The sequence below is a fragment of the Populus euphratica genome, unplaced genomic scaffold (genome assembly GCF_000495115.2).
Source record: "Populus euphratica unplaced genomic scaffold, PopEup_1.0 scaffold804.1, whole genome shotgun sequence".
In the NCBI taxonomy this organism is placed as follows: domain Eukaryota; kingdom Viridiplantae; phylum Streptophyta; class Magnoliopsida; order Malpighiales; family Salicaceae; genus Populus; species Populus euphratica.
This window is the reverse complement of record NW_011500593.1, coordinates 36,121-53,627: the sequence shown is the minus strand read 5'-3', so window position 1 is coordinate 53,627 and position 17,507 is coordinate 36,121. Positions and strand designations below refer to the sequence as shown.

Here is a 17,507-nt window from a genome sequence, read left to right as displayed (position 1 = left end):
ATATCTACATAAATTAAAGGATTAAGATGTTGTAAATCATTCTTATTTAAAACAAATTGACAACGCCTCCCCTATAAGAGAGACTACCCATAAATTTTAAACTTGCAAATACATAACAATTTAAATTAGATTGCCACAAACTAGTTGATTTTTTTTCAATGTATGTCAATCAAATAATAACAATTATGTTTATTTAGCCAAAACTTCAATTAACTTTGCAATGAACATTTACGAATTATTAATCATAGTAGATAAATATAAACATATTAAAAAATTTGTAGTATCAATATTTCACATTAAAATCTATTCATTTATCATAATTATTATCTTAGCTTCTTTTTTTTATGATGGCTACTATTTTTGTTTTCTTAATTTAAAATAATTTTTATTTTTCATGACATAAAAAACTGTTTCTTATCACCAATAAATCAATTAGCTAACCATAGTGATTATATGGGTCTTGTATATAAAAGCATAATCTAATGATATTCAATAAGAGATAAGAATATAATTTTTTTTAATTTTTTTTTAAAATTTCAACATTTATGCAATCATTAAAGAACAAAAAAAAGTAAAAAAAAATTATAACAACATTTATACAATCATTAAATAACATAAAAATTAAAAAGATTCCAACAATTATACAATCATTAAATAAAAGAAAAATAAAATAAAAATAATTCCAAAAACATTTATACAATCATTAAAGAAAATAAAATTTAAAAAAACTCTAAAAATATTTATAAAATCATTAAAGAGAAGAAAAATTAAAAAATTCCCAACAATATTCATAGAATCAATAAAGAAAAGAAAAATTAAAAAAAATTCCAACAACATTTCTACAATTATTAAGAACAAAAATATATAAAAAATAAAAAAAAAACATAAAAAATGGGAAAGGAAAAAAAAGAATCTTACCTTAATGTTGTTGTGAGTTTTCCCGATCCTGGAAAGAGAAACAAAATAAAAATTATGTTAAATAACTAGAGAAGAAGAAAGGAAAAGACATACCTGCACATGAAGGAGAAGAGAAAAGAAGAGAAAGGAATATGTCGAGGAGAGAAGGAGAGGGAGAAGAGATAAAAAGATAAAGATTAGGAAGGTAGAAAGAATAGAAGCTGCGGAGAAAGAGAGAATAAGAGAAATGTGCTTTTAAATTGAATCTTTTTTACCAATAAAGTTTACGAGGATCAATTAAATATTAATATTTTAATTTTTGCTATTAGTGTATTTATCGGTGAAGTCTAATTAAAATTTCAATTTAATCAAATATTTTCAGAAACATACTAAGCATTAACAATGTCTTTACTATCAAAAAACTAAAAATTAATATTTTAATTTTTCTATTTGTGCTTCCATCTGTAATATCTAATTGAAATTTTTAATTTAATAGAAAATTTTCAGAAACCCACCAACTATCATTGACTACTTTTAAGTCTGTCATTGATCATATATGCATTGAACTGAGTGAGAAGTGAACAGTTCCTTAGCTCTTGAAAAAAATACTCACATACATTACTTGTTGGTGATCTTGTATGCGTTAAAAAGTAATAAAAAGTGCAAGAGAAAGTAACAACACCTTATCTCTGGGGAAAATACCAACATACATTAACCGTTGGTAATCTTGTATGTATTGAGTTATAATATATAAGGCAAGTGAGAATTGAACACTACCTTAACTTTTAGAAAAATACCAATAGACATTTTTTGTCAATGATCCTGTATGTATTGAGCACCATTAACAGTACAATTAAAAGATGAAAAGATTCAATACTTTATGAAATATACTAACAGCCTTAATTTATCAGTATATCTTTTAGTATTTTAAAGTTTGTCGGTATTTTTATTGGTGTAAATAAAACGTTATTGTATTATATTTTATTCCTTTCTTTTCAACTATAATTCTCTCGTTATATGCTGATGAGATATTTTCATCGGTATTTATTAATAGATACTGTGAAGGCACCTTCAGCTGGGGAAATACACTGTAATTGCAATTGATCGATAGAAATATTTCATCAATGTGTATTTGTCAATTTTCTAGTAGTGTTTATGCTATCAAAATTAGCAGCATGCTTCACATGTTTTTTTTTAGATAAACCATAAATTAATGTGAATAAATTGTTGTAATATCACACGTATCTAGCTTTTAATGTACTTCTCAATCCCATATTCTACTCTCCAGAATACCCGGAAAATCTCAGGCCACAAACACACCCTCTAACGCACCACCCAAAATTGTCCAATTGCATAGCATGCTTGCTTTCAGTAATAGCTACCTAGGCATCATATCCTCGACCAAAATAGAAATGGGCTATCGTCGATTTCCAACTTGATGAACCGCAACTTCTAAGCACTTGTGCATTTGAAATGCATAAACAGATTAGGTGTATAATGTGCTATTTATTATGGAGACATTTGTCAACAATGTCTGGCTGAAAGTGCTTTCGAACGTTCCTCTCCAATAGCAGATTGGATATTAGAGAATACTTGTTCAACGCACTACCAGGGAGATAAAATTAGTTTGGTAGAGTTTTGGTGATATGGAAGAAGTGGAAGTCATTATCATGTTATTAGTGGCAAACATTATGTGCGACTTCAGCTCTTGGTTACCTAGTCATTTATATTTTACCTACTCCAATAACGAATGTGATCAGGAGATTCTCTTCATGGATATGCACAAATTATTTATAGTATCATCAGCCACGATTAATTTCCCATTGATCAAGGATTGCAATTGACATGGGGGGAGTAATAGGGTAGCGTACAATAAACATACATTACCAGCTAGCAGGTTATCTGCTGTTGGTTATAAGACTCAGTGTTGGCCATTTCCTTTTTTCCCAGAAAAGAAACAAAGAAGAAAATAGAAAAAAGACTTGTTAGTTTGCATCATCAACCGCTCATTGCAACGTAAAAGCTCTTACATTTAGGAGCTTACGTTGATACAACAGAAAAAAATACAAAATTTAAGAATTGCACTTGTAAAGGATTTTTAACTACATGACCAGCAGTATGTCAAACAATGGCTTCAGTCCACCAATCAATTTGATGCCTTGCATCCAAATATTCAATTAATCTATTCATGTTTGTGATATTTTTAATGTAACAGCACAGTCCAATTTACTATATATTGTCTGCTTTGAATCTTATTGTCCTCATAGTTTTGTTCCTAGTGACACGAGCTTACTTCTGAACCTAATGCCCCAAAACGTGTATGATAAGTTGGCAACCAACACTCTTAACAAGACCAACTATGTAGTATCCCACATCAGCGCATGAGAGTACTGGTTGTCAATTTGTCATACGTGTTTTGGAGCGTCAAGCTCAAAAATGAGCTCATGTCACCATAAACAAAACCGTGAGGATGGTAAAGCCTAAAGTGAACAATATATAGCAAGTTGGGCTGGGCTGTTACAAGCTACCACTCACCCACCCACCAATATGAGATATTACACTTAATCTCATTCTAGAAAAATGCTAGGTGGGCTATCCTAAAGTACGTCGATGCATTCATGAAGCAGGCAAAATATGACAGTTTAAAAACATACTACATTGCAGAGACAAAGGCAAGTTAGAAGAGTTGACGCGCATGTTGCTAGTGCAAAGCAAAACGGAAACAGTAGGAATGTATTTTTCTGCAATACACCATAAATGAGAAGCAAATTCAAAATGTCCCATAAAAAGTCCAGGTATCCAGATATCAATACTCAATTGCTTTTAAAAAAAAACATCCGAAAAAAAAAGGGGGGAGAAAGACTGAATTCAAAATGACATGGCAAGAAGAAAGTGATCTGAGAAAAAAAAAATACAATCATTTCCATCAACAAAAGCAATGCAAAGGAGTTAGAGATATAGATAATCCCCTTCTGTCCCACTTCATAAATCAACAAAGCAAAATCACAAAAGCAAATGAATCACCAGATAATTAAAACAGGCTCATACGGTACTTCTAAACCTCTTAGCATAGTTTTTATGTACTGTTTTAAAAGTATCAGAAATGAATGTTGTATACCTTTGAATGCAATCCACTGCTGATTTTGCTTTCTCGGCCACACAAGGAATGTTTTCAGTAGCATTGAACAACCTATGCTTCTCCCTTGAGTCCGTGATATAGGTCTCCAAAAGCAAACTATATATCTCTGAACATAGAAGCAAAAAAAAAAAAAAAAAATGAATCAAGAGATTTGTAATGCATCATAAGAGAAAAAAAGTCCACCAACTCCACTCAAATTGAAAATGCCATGGTATTAGACAGTCAAATTGGAAAAACGGAAGTTGATTGCTCAAAATATGCATCCATGTCTATACCTTTACCACAAAGAATCAGCTTAAAATGAACATGAAGTGGTCACAAATTATCAGAAGTAGTATTGGGTGCTTGAATTCAACACATGATAAACAACTTGAAGCAACTAGTATAACTAAAATGAGAAACAAATAAAGGTAGAGCATCAATACACCTATAAATGAACTTTGAAAGGCTCTCTGAAGCTTAGCGAAGAAATTCACCTCTGGAATTTGAACATCATTTAGAAATCTTGCAGCCAAGTTTTCCAGAACAATCCCATCAGATGCAGCAAAAAATGCAAGCAGATGGCTTAAGAAAAGTTTCTCTGAAACGAGAGTACTTCCATTGTTGCATGTCCTGGGAGAGATTAACCTCCTCAGCTGTAATAAACTAACAAGGAACACCAAAAAGAGAAATAGAAGGGGGGGGGGGGGGGGTGCATTCTCTCATACCATTATTCTCATAAACTCAAAAGATCAGTGCAGTAACAATTGGCATTGCATTCTACCAATATCACTAGAATTATAATTGTCTGGCTAGAAGCAATCGACCTTTCACTGTAATATACTTTATTAATCCTTGTTCATGAAATCCTCTTAGCAGAATTGGAAAGTTTCAGAAGTAGATGGGAAAAAAAATTAAAAAAAATTTTAAAAAAAATTAAGGCTGCTACAATGATAAGGTAAAACTTAAAATGGAAGGATGTGCATGTGTGAATGTGCCATGAGTGAATCTCAATGAACATGGGTGTAGATGGAATAGCTGAAACAATCTGGCATTATAAAATATATGGAGCGAAAATGTTCATCTTCAAATCAAAGCATATGGAGAGGACATAACCAGAAACTGAAGGACTTATGCAAAATGTAATTGATATGCACATATGATGACATAGAGTTCCATAAAAGAAAATATCAAATAAATTATTCTGCATGTGATGATAGCATCATTTGCATCAATCTACAAAGTTTGCATATAGCCACTCCCATGCACTCAAAAATGTAATTTCAAAAAATTACCAACTAAATTAAAACTACTAAAGAAAAAAAATCACGCTAGAAGAAACAGGTTCCTTCCAAGGCCAACGGCGAGACAATCAAATCTCTCCATCCATTTATCAACCTCAGCAACAACCTTTCATGATATCTGATCCCATCCCTACAAAGCATTTTTTTCTCGACAACAAATGAGCATTTTTCTAAGAAACCATGTTCATTATTTATCTAAAGGAAAAGGAACCACAATAAAGAAACGAAATGAAAAGAATGTAAAAAATATACCGAACACTATAGGATTCTTCCAAAACAGGATGCACAATCAACTCAGGTCTGCAACTTTTGACAAATAGAGCAGCATCCTTTGTACAAAATACTTGGGACAAATCTGTACCCTGCAAAGAAAGAAACAAACAAGGATAATATCATCAAGCAAAAAGAAAGTGGGGAAATTTACAATTTTTAAAGCAGAAATAGCTGCAAAATAAGGAGCACCAGTGTACTCTCTACACCCACCAATAACAACAACTTAACCTATTAATAAAATACACAAAACAATCAAAATTGGGAAAACAAAGTGACATTCGAACAAAAGAATGAAAAGTATTTTTGTAATGAGCTTTACCTGCTTTAGTTGGGTCGCGGACATGAGTCATAGCCTCAAAATGTTGTCAGCAGCAGCCTTAAATTTTGGGTCTTGCATTTTGTCATCACTTCTAACCCCAAGAGCCCTTATCAAGAATTGTTTTGACTCCTCAAAACAGCTAAAGAAGTTGTTAACTTGTGATTTCTTGTGCTCTTTTATAAAATTAAGTGTGATCCATGACATGTTTCCCTAACATCACTAACTGCCATGAAATTTGACACAATTTCATGAACAAAATTATAATAAAAAGATGAAAACGTAATAATAATTCAATATGGGTTTATTTGGAATGGAGCATGTCCCTCGTACCTGATCATATACAGATAAACTCCTTTAGTTCAAAAATATCATCGAAACAAACCATCTGAATCTTGTTAATGAAGGTGCCATGAGAGCTGCCGAGATCATAAAGATAGGCATCTCCATTTCTTTTGAACTGGAGAACTGGAAAAGAGAAGCAACTTGCTAACTAATGACCCCAGCTTCTACAAATTAAGAAACTTTAAACAACTCTACACTCGAAGTCCCAATGAATGAGAGTTTCTTAGCCCATCTATTTCTGATATCTAGGCATCGGTGAACAGATTCTATGACATGGAAGGATTTGTATGTGTGAATGAGAGATGAGGGAATCTCAATGAACATGGATGCAAAAGTAATAGCTGAAACAGTTTGACAATATAAAATATATGGAGGCGGAAAATTATCATCTTCAAATCGGAGCTTATGGAGGGAATATCAATCAGAAACTAAAGGACTAATGCAAAATGTAATTGATATGCACATAAGATGACATAGAATTCCATAAAAGAAAACATCAAATAAATTATTCTACATGTGATGATGGCACCAATCTAGAAAATATGGAAGCGGCAAAAATTGATAAGGGCCCAGAGATGGGGAGAAGTCAAAGCAATTTGCTTAAAAATGAAAAAAGATAATCGAAAAGAACTCTCAGAAAATCTTTACACGACGAACATCTTATGCATGCCTGGTGTATGAAAGTGGGAGGATGTCTACGTTGTTTCGAACACCCCATGTGCTTATAACCTGATATTGATTATGGAAATGTAATCGAAGCACCTAATGATAGCAGAATAGCAGTCATTACAATATTTCCAAAGGAGCTTATCACCAATCTTACAAATAGTTGGCACCCAAGTTAGTGATTAATAAAAACAAAGAAAATGATTCTGAAATCTTAGTTCCATGGGGTAACATAATGGGTAAGAGGAATGAGGCATTCTTCCAGTATAAATGATGGAAACCACCACTAACCAGTCAAAAAGGAACAGGTTAATACCGAACACAATTAAATATAAGCTTTTATAACAACAAATTATATGATCAAGCAGAAACAAATACCTCGTTATCTTTATCAGTGAGAGTAGGCAGATTAAGACAGATACGGGAGACATGCAAAGAATATAGGGGACAGCGGTCCACTCAAGGTAGAAGAATTCTTTCCCAAGCAAACCACATCCTTCACCGTTGACTTCAATGACCTGCATTATCACAAAATTGAATTAAACAAATTCTTCTTCTTTTGAAGTTGAAGCACGAAATCATGTTTTAAGTGCAAGTCCCCTGGCTTGTTTGTACAAAGAACAGTTTTAACGGAAATGGGAAGGCAGCTAGCAATAAAAGCTACAACTTTCTCCTCCTACAGAAGAAATATGATTATGATTTGTGAAAGACACGCCTATAATGAAAAGTGGGTGACGTGACATAACTCAATGAAACTAGTAGTTTCACTTCCTGTAAAGAGAAATTGACCAATAAAAACAGTACAATGATACTTACAGAATGGCTTGAAAATTTTCTAATGAATCAAAGGATGGCTTAGGAAACGTTAGAGTCAACAGCAAAACTTGACACACACACAGACATGCACAAGGCACATGTAGCAATGTTTTGGAGAAGCTGCAAAAATTTAAATGTAAGATGAAACCAAAATATTTTTGAAGAATAGTAATATTCAATTATAAGTTTTTATGCCATTATGAGAAAATGCAAATGGATGCTACAGTTGATGCAATTTAAATAGGATGACATGTCGTATTTAACTCAGACAGATGGATTGCCTTTCAATTGCTGAATTTCTTTTTTTCTTTTCTTGGGTACATATAGTCGGGGGCTAAACAAGTTACTTAAAGTTTTGGGGGATGGCTCTATGCTTGCATTTGGGATACAAAGAAGTGGAATCCAATTCATTGTGCAAATGTTTCCAAAAGAGACATGATTATTAAGAGCTAGTTAAGTGCAAGCACAAACCAGACAATTGCAAAGGAATAAATAAATCATTTAACACACCAAAATCAAGTAAAGGGAAAAGAATGGAATCCTGATAACAGAATAACTAGTAAATCTTACATGCTTCATTCCTTCATGCAAATGGTTCACCTCGTGAGATATGTGGTGTTTCAGTGAGTAAACTGATTCTGTCTCTGAGCTTTCTTCACCACTTTCTTGGCAATGTGCCCTAGCAACCCAATATTACATACAGAAAATTTCTCAATGGTTGTCGGCCTTAGCAAAATGGTAACACTCATAATCATTTCAAAAGCATCGATGACAATCCAACAGTAAATAGAAGACTAGAAATTCTAATACAGATTCTTTTGCTTCATGTGACCTTAGCTACAATCCAACTGCTAGGGAAAACAAAGCTGAAGATATCCACCTGCTTACAAGTTCAATGCCAAAAAGTGCCTGAATTAATCCACTCTGGCATATCACCTCGTTTCGTTACATCTTCTTGATTGATTTCTTTCATTGAAATTATTGCGAAAAGAGAATTTTTCCGGTTTTTCTTTCTGCTTTCAGTTTGGGTGCCGAAGACCCAAAAATATTCCAAATTGAATTGCTGATAATTTCAAAACAAGTCCACAACATCAAAACCCTAATCTTTAATACAACAAAAACAGAGAGAATAGTAAGGAGATCGTTTGGTACCGTTCGGTAGGCGTTAAGAGAGAGCGGGGAAGGTTTTGTTTTGTATTGTCGCTGGTATTGTTCGACTTGAGCCCGCGCGCCAGCCCGTTTTCTTGGACCGGAATTTCCTAACCCAGGGAAAACAGCCATAAAACAAAACAAAGGAACCAGGAAGAAGAAGAGAGAGATAGAGAGATAGGAGATTTCAGTGGAGGTTGGAAAGTCAAGATATTTCGTATATTTGTTATAACGGTTAGGAAGTCACGCGTGATTGTTAAGCTGACGCGGGCGGGGATTTTACGCTAATTTAAACTTGGGCTTAATGGGCCACTTTTAAACTTTAAGTGGGCTAGTGTGTATTAATGAACTCCAAGCCCGCATTTGTAAGGCCTTCAAAGCCTCTACAGCGAGCAGCCTCCTTAGAAGCCAACATTATTTTTTTAATTAAAAGATTTGTTTTTGTAATTTTAGGTTTAAGCTACATGGTTGATGATATAATATTCATTAGAGATTTATATAATTGTTAATTTTAAAATTTATAGAGTTAATTGAGATTTGTATAAACTAACCAAAAAATTAAAAAAAAAATAAAGATGGAGTTGAAAGCTACAAGAGGCGATTCAGAATATTTTCAAAAAAAAATAAAAATGCTTACATTATAGTTTCAGGCGTCCGAGGAGATAAACGTTTGCAAACAAAGGCTTTAACACCTCTAGGATGGCCTAAACACAAATTCATTATCAGAAAACTTATGGAAATATATTCTTGATTAAGATAATAAAAGCTGCGAGCATCATTCTCCTTCCCTATGGTTCTTATTAATTATTGGTGAATCCGTATGAAGCTCTTCCACCTAGGAGGAATTATTGAAGACGTGATGGCATCGGCATTTGGATCATCATAGTGGTCAAGACCAAGAAGATGTCCTCTTTCATGCACAACAACAGATTCAAGAGGGTTTAAGACTTTCCTATCCAAAGTTGTGTAATTAGCTAAAGACCTCTATTTTGGTCTTCTGGGATCATGAGAATCTTTGTTTCCATTAATGATGACGGGCCACAAGTTTTCCGTGCTTGAAGTATTTGTTAGTAATTCCTCCTTGATGGGCCAAGCTATAGAGCATGGAATACGGGGTTCCAGTTCTTGTTCGTTTGACCACAATATAGAATTCAACTCCACGGATACCTTCATGGACCAAGAGCATTGCATAATTTCTTCCTTTCCCTTTTCCTTACGTTGTAGTACGTGAATTACTACATATTTCCACTAATTACTAACTTGAAATCAATACTTACTAAACATGAAATCAATAAATTTCGATCACAGATTTACAATGTGATGAGTGCTACTTCTATAACGATTGACATTAAGCTATGAAATCATTTCAGGATTGTAACATTCTATTGAAAAAAAATGCTTACAAGAATTCTGATTAGTAATTACGCCGTTATTTACTTATCAAAATGAGATAGATCCTTGTTATAAATTGACTGGAGAACAGTCATGTATTCTGGGTAAATTAAAAATAACTAGATTAGCAATAACAAATTAGAGACCGAGAGGTGATTCCCAAAAATAGGTATTAGGTTCTACTTGTGTGGACGGTTAAATTTGGAATTCTTTTCTCACCCATATACTTTCTCAAGGCTTCAGGAATCTCTACACCATTGTCGTTCTGATTGTTCTCCAGGATGCAGCAAATTGTCCTCTCTGTTGCTGTAAGAGTTGAGTTCAACAGATGACAATATTGCTCTGTTTCTTTCCCTTTCTCATTGCTCTGCAACCAAACACAAAGTAGTTAAAATCTTAAAGCCATAAAGACTGATAGGATTTATCCGTACAGCCATGAAAAAAAAAAGAAAAGGTTTCTGTGTGAAGTAATATAAATTTTTCATATAGAAGACACATGAGTAAGACTTACCTTTTTATACCCATATCGAATTTCTAGCCTTTCTTGACTCGTAATTAATCTGTGCAGTTCGAACAGGAGACCAACTCTCTGTAAGTAATGGAAGCAGGAAACCAGCCCTCCAGTCCATACTTCTTTGCAGCTGCATCATTCAAAGCAGCTGCAACAATTGCCACAACTTGATGGGGGATGTTGAGCTGTTTGAAAAGGAGGCAACTGTTAGAACACTTCTTTTGAATGAGAGAGTGAGTGTCTGTGTGCGAACACACGTCAGAGAGAGCATGAGAAGGGGGAGGGAGTGAAAATGTTGTTCACATTAGTTTCCTAATCATTTGTGCCCTCTGGCAGGTTAAGAGATGACAACTTACATAAGGAAGCAATTAACAATATATTTTTCTCAAAAAAACGACGTTATCATTCCTCCTGGTAAAACTCCTCAGAGTTTTTAATCATTTCCTCGAGTACCTCCCAAGATTTATTGCCATTGGGCTGGTAATGCAGAATTGCTCCACTTTCTCCAACTGATGAACCCTAAAAATGCCAAGAGTATCACGACCATGTCAACAGCCTCTTTACGGAAACAAGTTGAGTACCAGCATATCTGAGAAAACAAGGAATTAGTGAGACAAAAGCAATCACAGTTATTGTTAAAAAAAAAAAAAAAGTAGTTCCTAGACAATTATTATAACCTAATTGGTAACTGTGTAGGATGGATCCAATCATTTAAATGATATGCACACAGCGGTTGTTCAGCTGTAGCTATTAGATACTTGTCATCTTCCTCGCCAGTCACCTGTTGAACATCAAGAAAGTCATCAATCTAGAATATAGAGTCATTTACTACAGTCGTTTTCTGCTGGCATATATAAATATACAAAAGGAATGAGTTGCATAATGATACAGGAGATGGGGAAAATCAATGCTCCATTTATCACCTAACACTCCCGCTTCTCTTTCTTCCTTCCATTTTTTCTTAGGCAAAAAAAGAAACAACTAAATTACCAGACACCCCAAAAAATAAAAAACACACTGCTTTGGACTTCTTTTTTCTAGGTACGTCAGGATACCAAGAATGAGTGTGTGAGCTTCCTTTTTCTCTTTGTTTATCTTTTTTTGTACTAATTGAAGGAGGGCAGTAGAGGGAGTTAGAGATGAGGAAAATGAAGCAAGAGAATGTTTATTGAGAACATGAAGCATTCCACTACTTCAACAACCAAAATAGGAAAGATTAGGCACCAATGCATATATACCGAGAAAACCTTAACAGCCTACAGAGCAGAGCAAGTAATAACTTCAAGAGATGTATGATATTAACATGATTTAAGTCTTTCTTCCACAAAGTACAAGAATCCATCACATCTATCTAGCATGCAGGCCTTAAAATATTAACAGTGAGGATCAATCATAAACTCACTGTACCATTCTGGTAAGAGGCAAAATCCTGATGTAAATGTCAACCAACAAATGCATAATAGCATAAATGCGTCACAACCAGACTAATGACTATGAGTAGTGAGAGGTTAGGCTCCCAATTTTAACAGAGTTAAAACATTTGCAAAGTATAGGGACGAGGAGAGTAATAAGGTTGAGTGATTAAGAAGGGACGCGACTCATAAATTGGAGTTCAACAGCATGGGGTGATAAAGAGAGAATTTGCTGCAGTTATTCAATGATAATTTTGTTAGGATATTGCCATTATTATGGCAAATATCCCACTCCACTTATATAAGTAGAACAAATCATCATCCACTTGGTACAAAATGAAACCACAAATTATAACATAATTGATGTCGTGTTTTTTGGCTTTCTTGTCCCCTCTATATTGACAAATGAAAGGGCATGGCAATTTACATATGCATACTTGCCAAAATATTCCTGAGGTTCTGTTGAATTGTTCAGTAACCGATATGGTGGATGGCAGAGCTCAATAGCAGTGGGAAACTTTTGCTCATTTCATCCCAATTCAGGTAATTTTGATCTGGACAAGTTATAATCCTCCTACACCTCAGTTGGGGGAAGATATAGTATACTGGAGACATTGTACAGGTGGTCAATTCTCAGTAAATTCAACTTATCAGATTCAAGAAGATAGTAGAGTTACTCATCAACAAAATGACCCTTTGTGGAAGATCATCTAGCAATCGAATGGTCTAGAAAGAGTGAACATATTTCTTTGAACGGTTGCTAAAGGGGGCATCATGACAAATAAAGTCAGATGAAGAAGGAAAATCACTTGTAACCCTACTGGAGTCATTGTTTGACAGAGATAGAAACAATCATCCATGCTTTCCATCACTGCCCAAATGCACGTGAGGTTTGGGACAGAATTCTTGAAGTTGCAGGTCGAGAGGCATTTTACTCCCTTAACTGGTATGCTTGGCTACTAAATAACCTATAAGGTAACCATCCAAGCTTTAAGAGAGTTCTAGGGTCTTGAATTTAGCATTGCGTTGTGGCAAATATAAAAGGAGAGAAACTATTGAATTTTTAGTTCTTCTATATTCTCTTGCACCAGCATTGTTGAAGTGGACAAGAGACTTATGGGTGATGCCATTCATTCCATGGTTGGAGAATCTGGATAACAATAAGCATAGGGTTGTAGCAAGGGAAACTCAGGGTTGGCTGGAGCTGGTGGAGTCATTAGAGATACTATGGACAGATGAATTATTGGTTTTGCTTTTAATATCGGGATTTGTACACCAATGGGTGCTGAATTGTGAGTAATTATCAATGGTTTGAAATTAGCTTGGTCTACATAATTATAAAAAATTATTTTGGAATTTAATTTATCATTAGTAATTGATTTAATTAGTAAAAATAAGATTATTATTGAAAAAATTTATAATCTAATTATGTATGCTAGAGAATTATTAGCAAAAGTTCAGGATATTTCAAGAGCTACATATCTACAAAGAAGCAAATTCATTAACAAATTGACTAACCAACTATGGTTTAATTAGGAGTGTTTTAAATAGATCTTTGATTTCCTTTAATAACCCTTCTGCAAGTCTTTACTATATTTTGTATTATGATATGATTGGATTAATTTTACCGTATTTAATTTAATTTGGCGTTTTAGCCCCGATTTTTAACCAAAAAAATGTTACAGTTGAGATGCTTACAGTGTGGACTTTTTTGAGAATCGCGTTGAATTTCTCTTCCCTACTTCTCTCAATAAAGATAGTTTGTTAGTATTTTTCTAAAATTTACCGTGTTAAGTTCTTCACCAAATTGTGCTGACTGGGCACACTTTGCCATGACATCTTGTCTCATGGAAGAGAGTGTCTGCATGGCCATGTACCCTTTCTTCTCCAAGAATTCCAGGCCAAAGTTGATCAAGGCTTGATTAAGTCGGACGCCGTCACCTTCAAGGTAGAAGCCGCGACCTCCCGCTACATCAGCGCCAAATAATTTTAAGCACTTCCAAATTAAGCTAAACTTCAAATGCTAAATAACAATATGAGATCAAGCTTCGCAGGAGAGGAATTGCACTTATTTTATGGCAAGGATATATTTTTCACCAATATAACGTACTTATTTTCTATATGACCTGAATCTTCTTTATGTTACTCTCAAACTCACCCTTATATATAGTCTTTTATCTGCACCCCCACTTGTAAAATTCAAATTCATCATGGTCAACCTAAAGCATTGACCACCATAGTCGGCTAATATCCCCAGATAACTAAATCCACTTCAATTACATAAAAGACAGATCAAGAGAGGCTAAGAAAATTAAATTCATCTTAATCCTAAATATATGATGCTTAAGTTTAATGCTTATTATAACATAATAATATAATTTGGATGAAAATCCTTTAAAGTGGATGGAAGTCCTTAATTAAAAACTTACAAGAGTTTGAGGATGCAGTTCATACCAATGATTGTTGATAGCAAAATTGAGACTAATTATAGAAAAAAAAAATTAAAAATTTTTCTGGGGGCAGCCCCGCAAAGGAAAGGGACCCGCCACCCCTAGAAAAGACTTCGGAGATTGGTAATGAAAAAAGTGGTGGGTCCGGTTCCGGGTCAGTTATTCTCCAGCTTGAGTCAGTGAGGCTGGGATATTGAGGAAAGAAGGGGAGATGTGGGAAATTACTGATAAAATACTTTTATGGTAATTTCTTCTATCATTTTTTTTTTCTGTGTAGAACTGCTGACGTTCCTGATGACGTGGCTGTTTGACTGGTCAGAGTGCTGATGTGTCAGGTGACGTGTCTAATGACTGTACAGAACTGCTGACATGCCTAATGACGTGGTGGAGATTTTTTGTTTTATTTAACAATAGCAGTTAAGGTAACATGACATGAACTTATATGTACACAGGCTGTTGCATTGGTTAGATTATGTGAGATGTAAATATTTGACTTAATGTCTGGCTTTGTAACAGGATTATGATAGTTATGTTTTGACTTGTGTATAGTGTGTTGAGTTAAGCTGTTATGGTTTCATCGCTCTGGTTTTGGCTGCAGCTTTATATTCTGAGGTGTAATTAATGAGGCTAAAAAAATATCGTCATGCTAGTAGAGAAGGTGAGGCAGAGGCTTTCGTCAGGCTCGAGCTCTCAAAATAGTTATGGGGATGATGAGGAAATGGATTCCAAAGAAAAGATAAAAGATTTGATTCCAAAGAAGAGATGAAAGATTGGCTGTTGAGTGTTGGTATCATATTTCCAATGACAAAAGAGTCTGCAGGTGCCATGTATCATCAACAACTGTCCTGTCAAGTCAACCACCATAAATTGTTAGAATATCTTGAAGAGCAAAATACAATTGTCGACTGTAACAGTCAGGTTTGAAAAGGCAAGCATCTTAGACAGTTTACTAATAAACTTCAACAATGTCAGGCCACTCAAATTGGGTAGATTCAGTCCTCCAAACCTAAATCTTTCATTGCATTTCTAAGGCCCTAATCGCTTGCTATTATGCAGCGCAGTTGGTCTGAACACTAGCTGAGATGGTGCTCTCATTATGCATATTAAGTTCTTGGCCTCATGTAGACATCGGCATGCAAGGAGATGGAGACGCAGAAAAGAGAAGAAAAATGAACTATCAAAACTGAAGAGCAAGCCGGGGAATCTTACCATAACTACAGCGAAACTCTCCATATCCACCGATGAAACAGCATAAATTTGATAAAGGAAATCCCTGTAAGCTGCGCTGTCCCCAAAAATAATATGTATATGCATAGAAAAGGAAGCAACATTCACAAATCTAAATAATTAACCTCCAAGCCAGCTGCAACTGAAGCCATTATTCACATCTTGTTGTACTGAATAAAATTCAGGACCCCCATACTTGGGCTTTTTGTGTTTTGGTTTATTCTTCTTAGCTTCTTATTTCTGATACTTTTATGTTTTAATTATTTTTGTCCTGCATAAGCTTAAGTTTTAAATTGATGTGGTGTATGACAGCACATGCACCATCATCTGCATGCATGGTTGATATATTGAACTGTCTTCTATCCTTGCACAAATTGAATTTCAGTTCCATGCATGCACATATTATCACTTCCTTGATTTGATGCCATACTTTAATAAGTCTACGTAGGAGTGCAATAAGTGCATTTAACTTTTTTGGTTGTTGGGGATCTGCTATTCTGAATTATCTTTACCACTTACAAGAGTAGTACTTGTGCTTTGAAACATATATATCCTCTCCCTCTCTCTCTCTTCTCCCATAATATTAATAGCAAATGCCGATAGTTTCCTTGAAATAATTATAGCTTTTCAGAATATTTGTGGAGCGGACCTACTGGTGGTCCTTTGGACATAAAATTCACTTGCGGCTTCTAAAGGCCCTGTGGCCGTCTTTGGTGAGGCATCAGAAAACTCTGGGTGGCATTGCGGTCGAGAGAGTTAAGTAGTTTTCAATACCGCAGATGACTGGACTCCATTGACCAGGTCAGACTTTTACAGAGGCAATCTTTCTGGCGGTCGTCAGCTATTTTCACTTGTGACATGGTTTTTTTACTGCATGCAAAGTCAACACTGCAAGTCTTAGGTTGTGGGAGAAAATTTTCAATTTTCAAAAATTCAAGCTCATTTCTTTTAATTTTATTCGAAGTTCTTTTTTGTGATGAAATCCCGTTTTTATGGAAATGATATATCCATTTTTTATTAGGGTTTGCATAGAGATAGTAAAATGTGCTCTAAAAAGTGATCTTTATTAAGAGATTTATAATGTAGACACCCATGCACAGTTGCAGTTGCTCGCCAACATGCATGTGTGAGCTCCTGCAATTTTATTTCAGAATACAAAAGAAAAGGTATCCTCTGTGTTCATGGCAAGCCTTAATTACCTTTCCCTCCTCCATATCCAGAGCCATAACCAGACCCGCTACCATAACCTGAGCCAGAGCCAGAGCCAGATCCTCCTCCTCCACCCCCACCACCTCCTTCTCCTCCTCCTCCTCCACTTCCATGCCCACCCTTGCCACCACCGCTTCCACTTCCACTCCCACTACCATAGCCTGACCCACTTCCTGATCCGGAGCCATGACCTCCACCACCACCACCTCCACTGCCGCCACCGCCACCGCCACCTCTGCCGCCACCTATCCCACCACCGGAACCATAGCCTGAGCCGCTACCAGACCCATAGCCAGAACCTGACCCTTTGCCTCCACCACTGCCACCGCCTCCGCCCCCGCCTCCGCCTCTGCCTCCACCTCCTCCATGACCACCAGCACCATATCCTTCACCGCTCCCATATCCAGACCCAGAACCATAAC

The 17,507-nt window shown here is 35.3% G+C and overlaps 2 protein-coding genes and 1 pseudogene across 2 annotated transcripts in view; all 3 read right to left on the bottom strand.

The window, feature by feature from the left end:
- Positions 1-2,661: 2,661 nt before the first annotated feature.
- Positions 2,662-7,749, bottom strand: LOC105115544 (ribonucleoside-diphosphate reductase small chain-like). Its single transcript, XM_011012458.1, has 8 exons — positions 7,736-7,749; positions 7,298-7,437; positions 6,242-6,376; positions 5,912-6,134; positions 5,572-5,681; positions 4,513-4,648; positions 4,016-4,142; positions 2,662-2,835 (listed from the first exon to the last, which is right to left on the bottom strand). The coding sequence occupies exons 4-8, from the start codon at positions 5,933-5,935 to the stop codon at positions 2,819-2,821; spliced, it is 414 nt and encodes a 137-aa protein (XP_011010760.1). The 5' UTR covers positions 5,936-6,134; positions 6,242-6,376; positions 7,298-7,437; positions 7,736-7,749; the 3' UTR covers positions 2,662-2,818.
- A 2,699-nt stretch (positions 7,750-10,448) lies between these two features.
- On the bottom strand, positions 10,449-16,028 carry LOC105115552 (serine--tRNA ligase-like; annotated as a pseudogene).
- Positions 16,029-17,330: 1,302 nt separating this feature from the next.
- LOC105115551 (putative glycine-rich cell wall structural protein 1) overlaps positions 17,331-17,507 on the bottom strand; it is a 463-nt gene continuing 286 nt past the window's right edge. Inside the window, exon 2 of the mRNA XM_011012464.1 lies at positions 17,331-17,479. Coding sequence (XP_011010766.1) covers positions 17,331-17,479 — 149 coding nt within the window. The remainder of the gene's footprint in view (positions 17,480-17,507) is intronic.

Bases quoted from the DNA above. Each gene is read 5' to 3' on its own strand.
- LOC105115544 (XM_011012458.1), bottom strand. From the start codon at position 5,935: ATGTCCGCGACCCAACTAAAGCAG. The intron at 4,649-5,571 runs GTATATTTTTTA...AATCTCTCCCAG, and splicing joins GAAGAATCCTATAGTGTTCG to GACATGCAACAATGGAAGTA. The intron at 4,143-4,512 runs GTGAATTTCTTC...TTCTATGTTCAG, and splicing joins ATGATGTTCAAATTCCAGAG to AGATATATAGTTTGCTTTTG.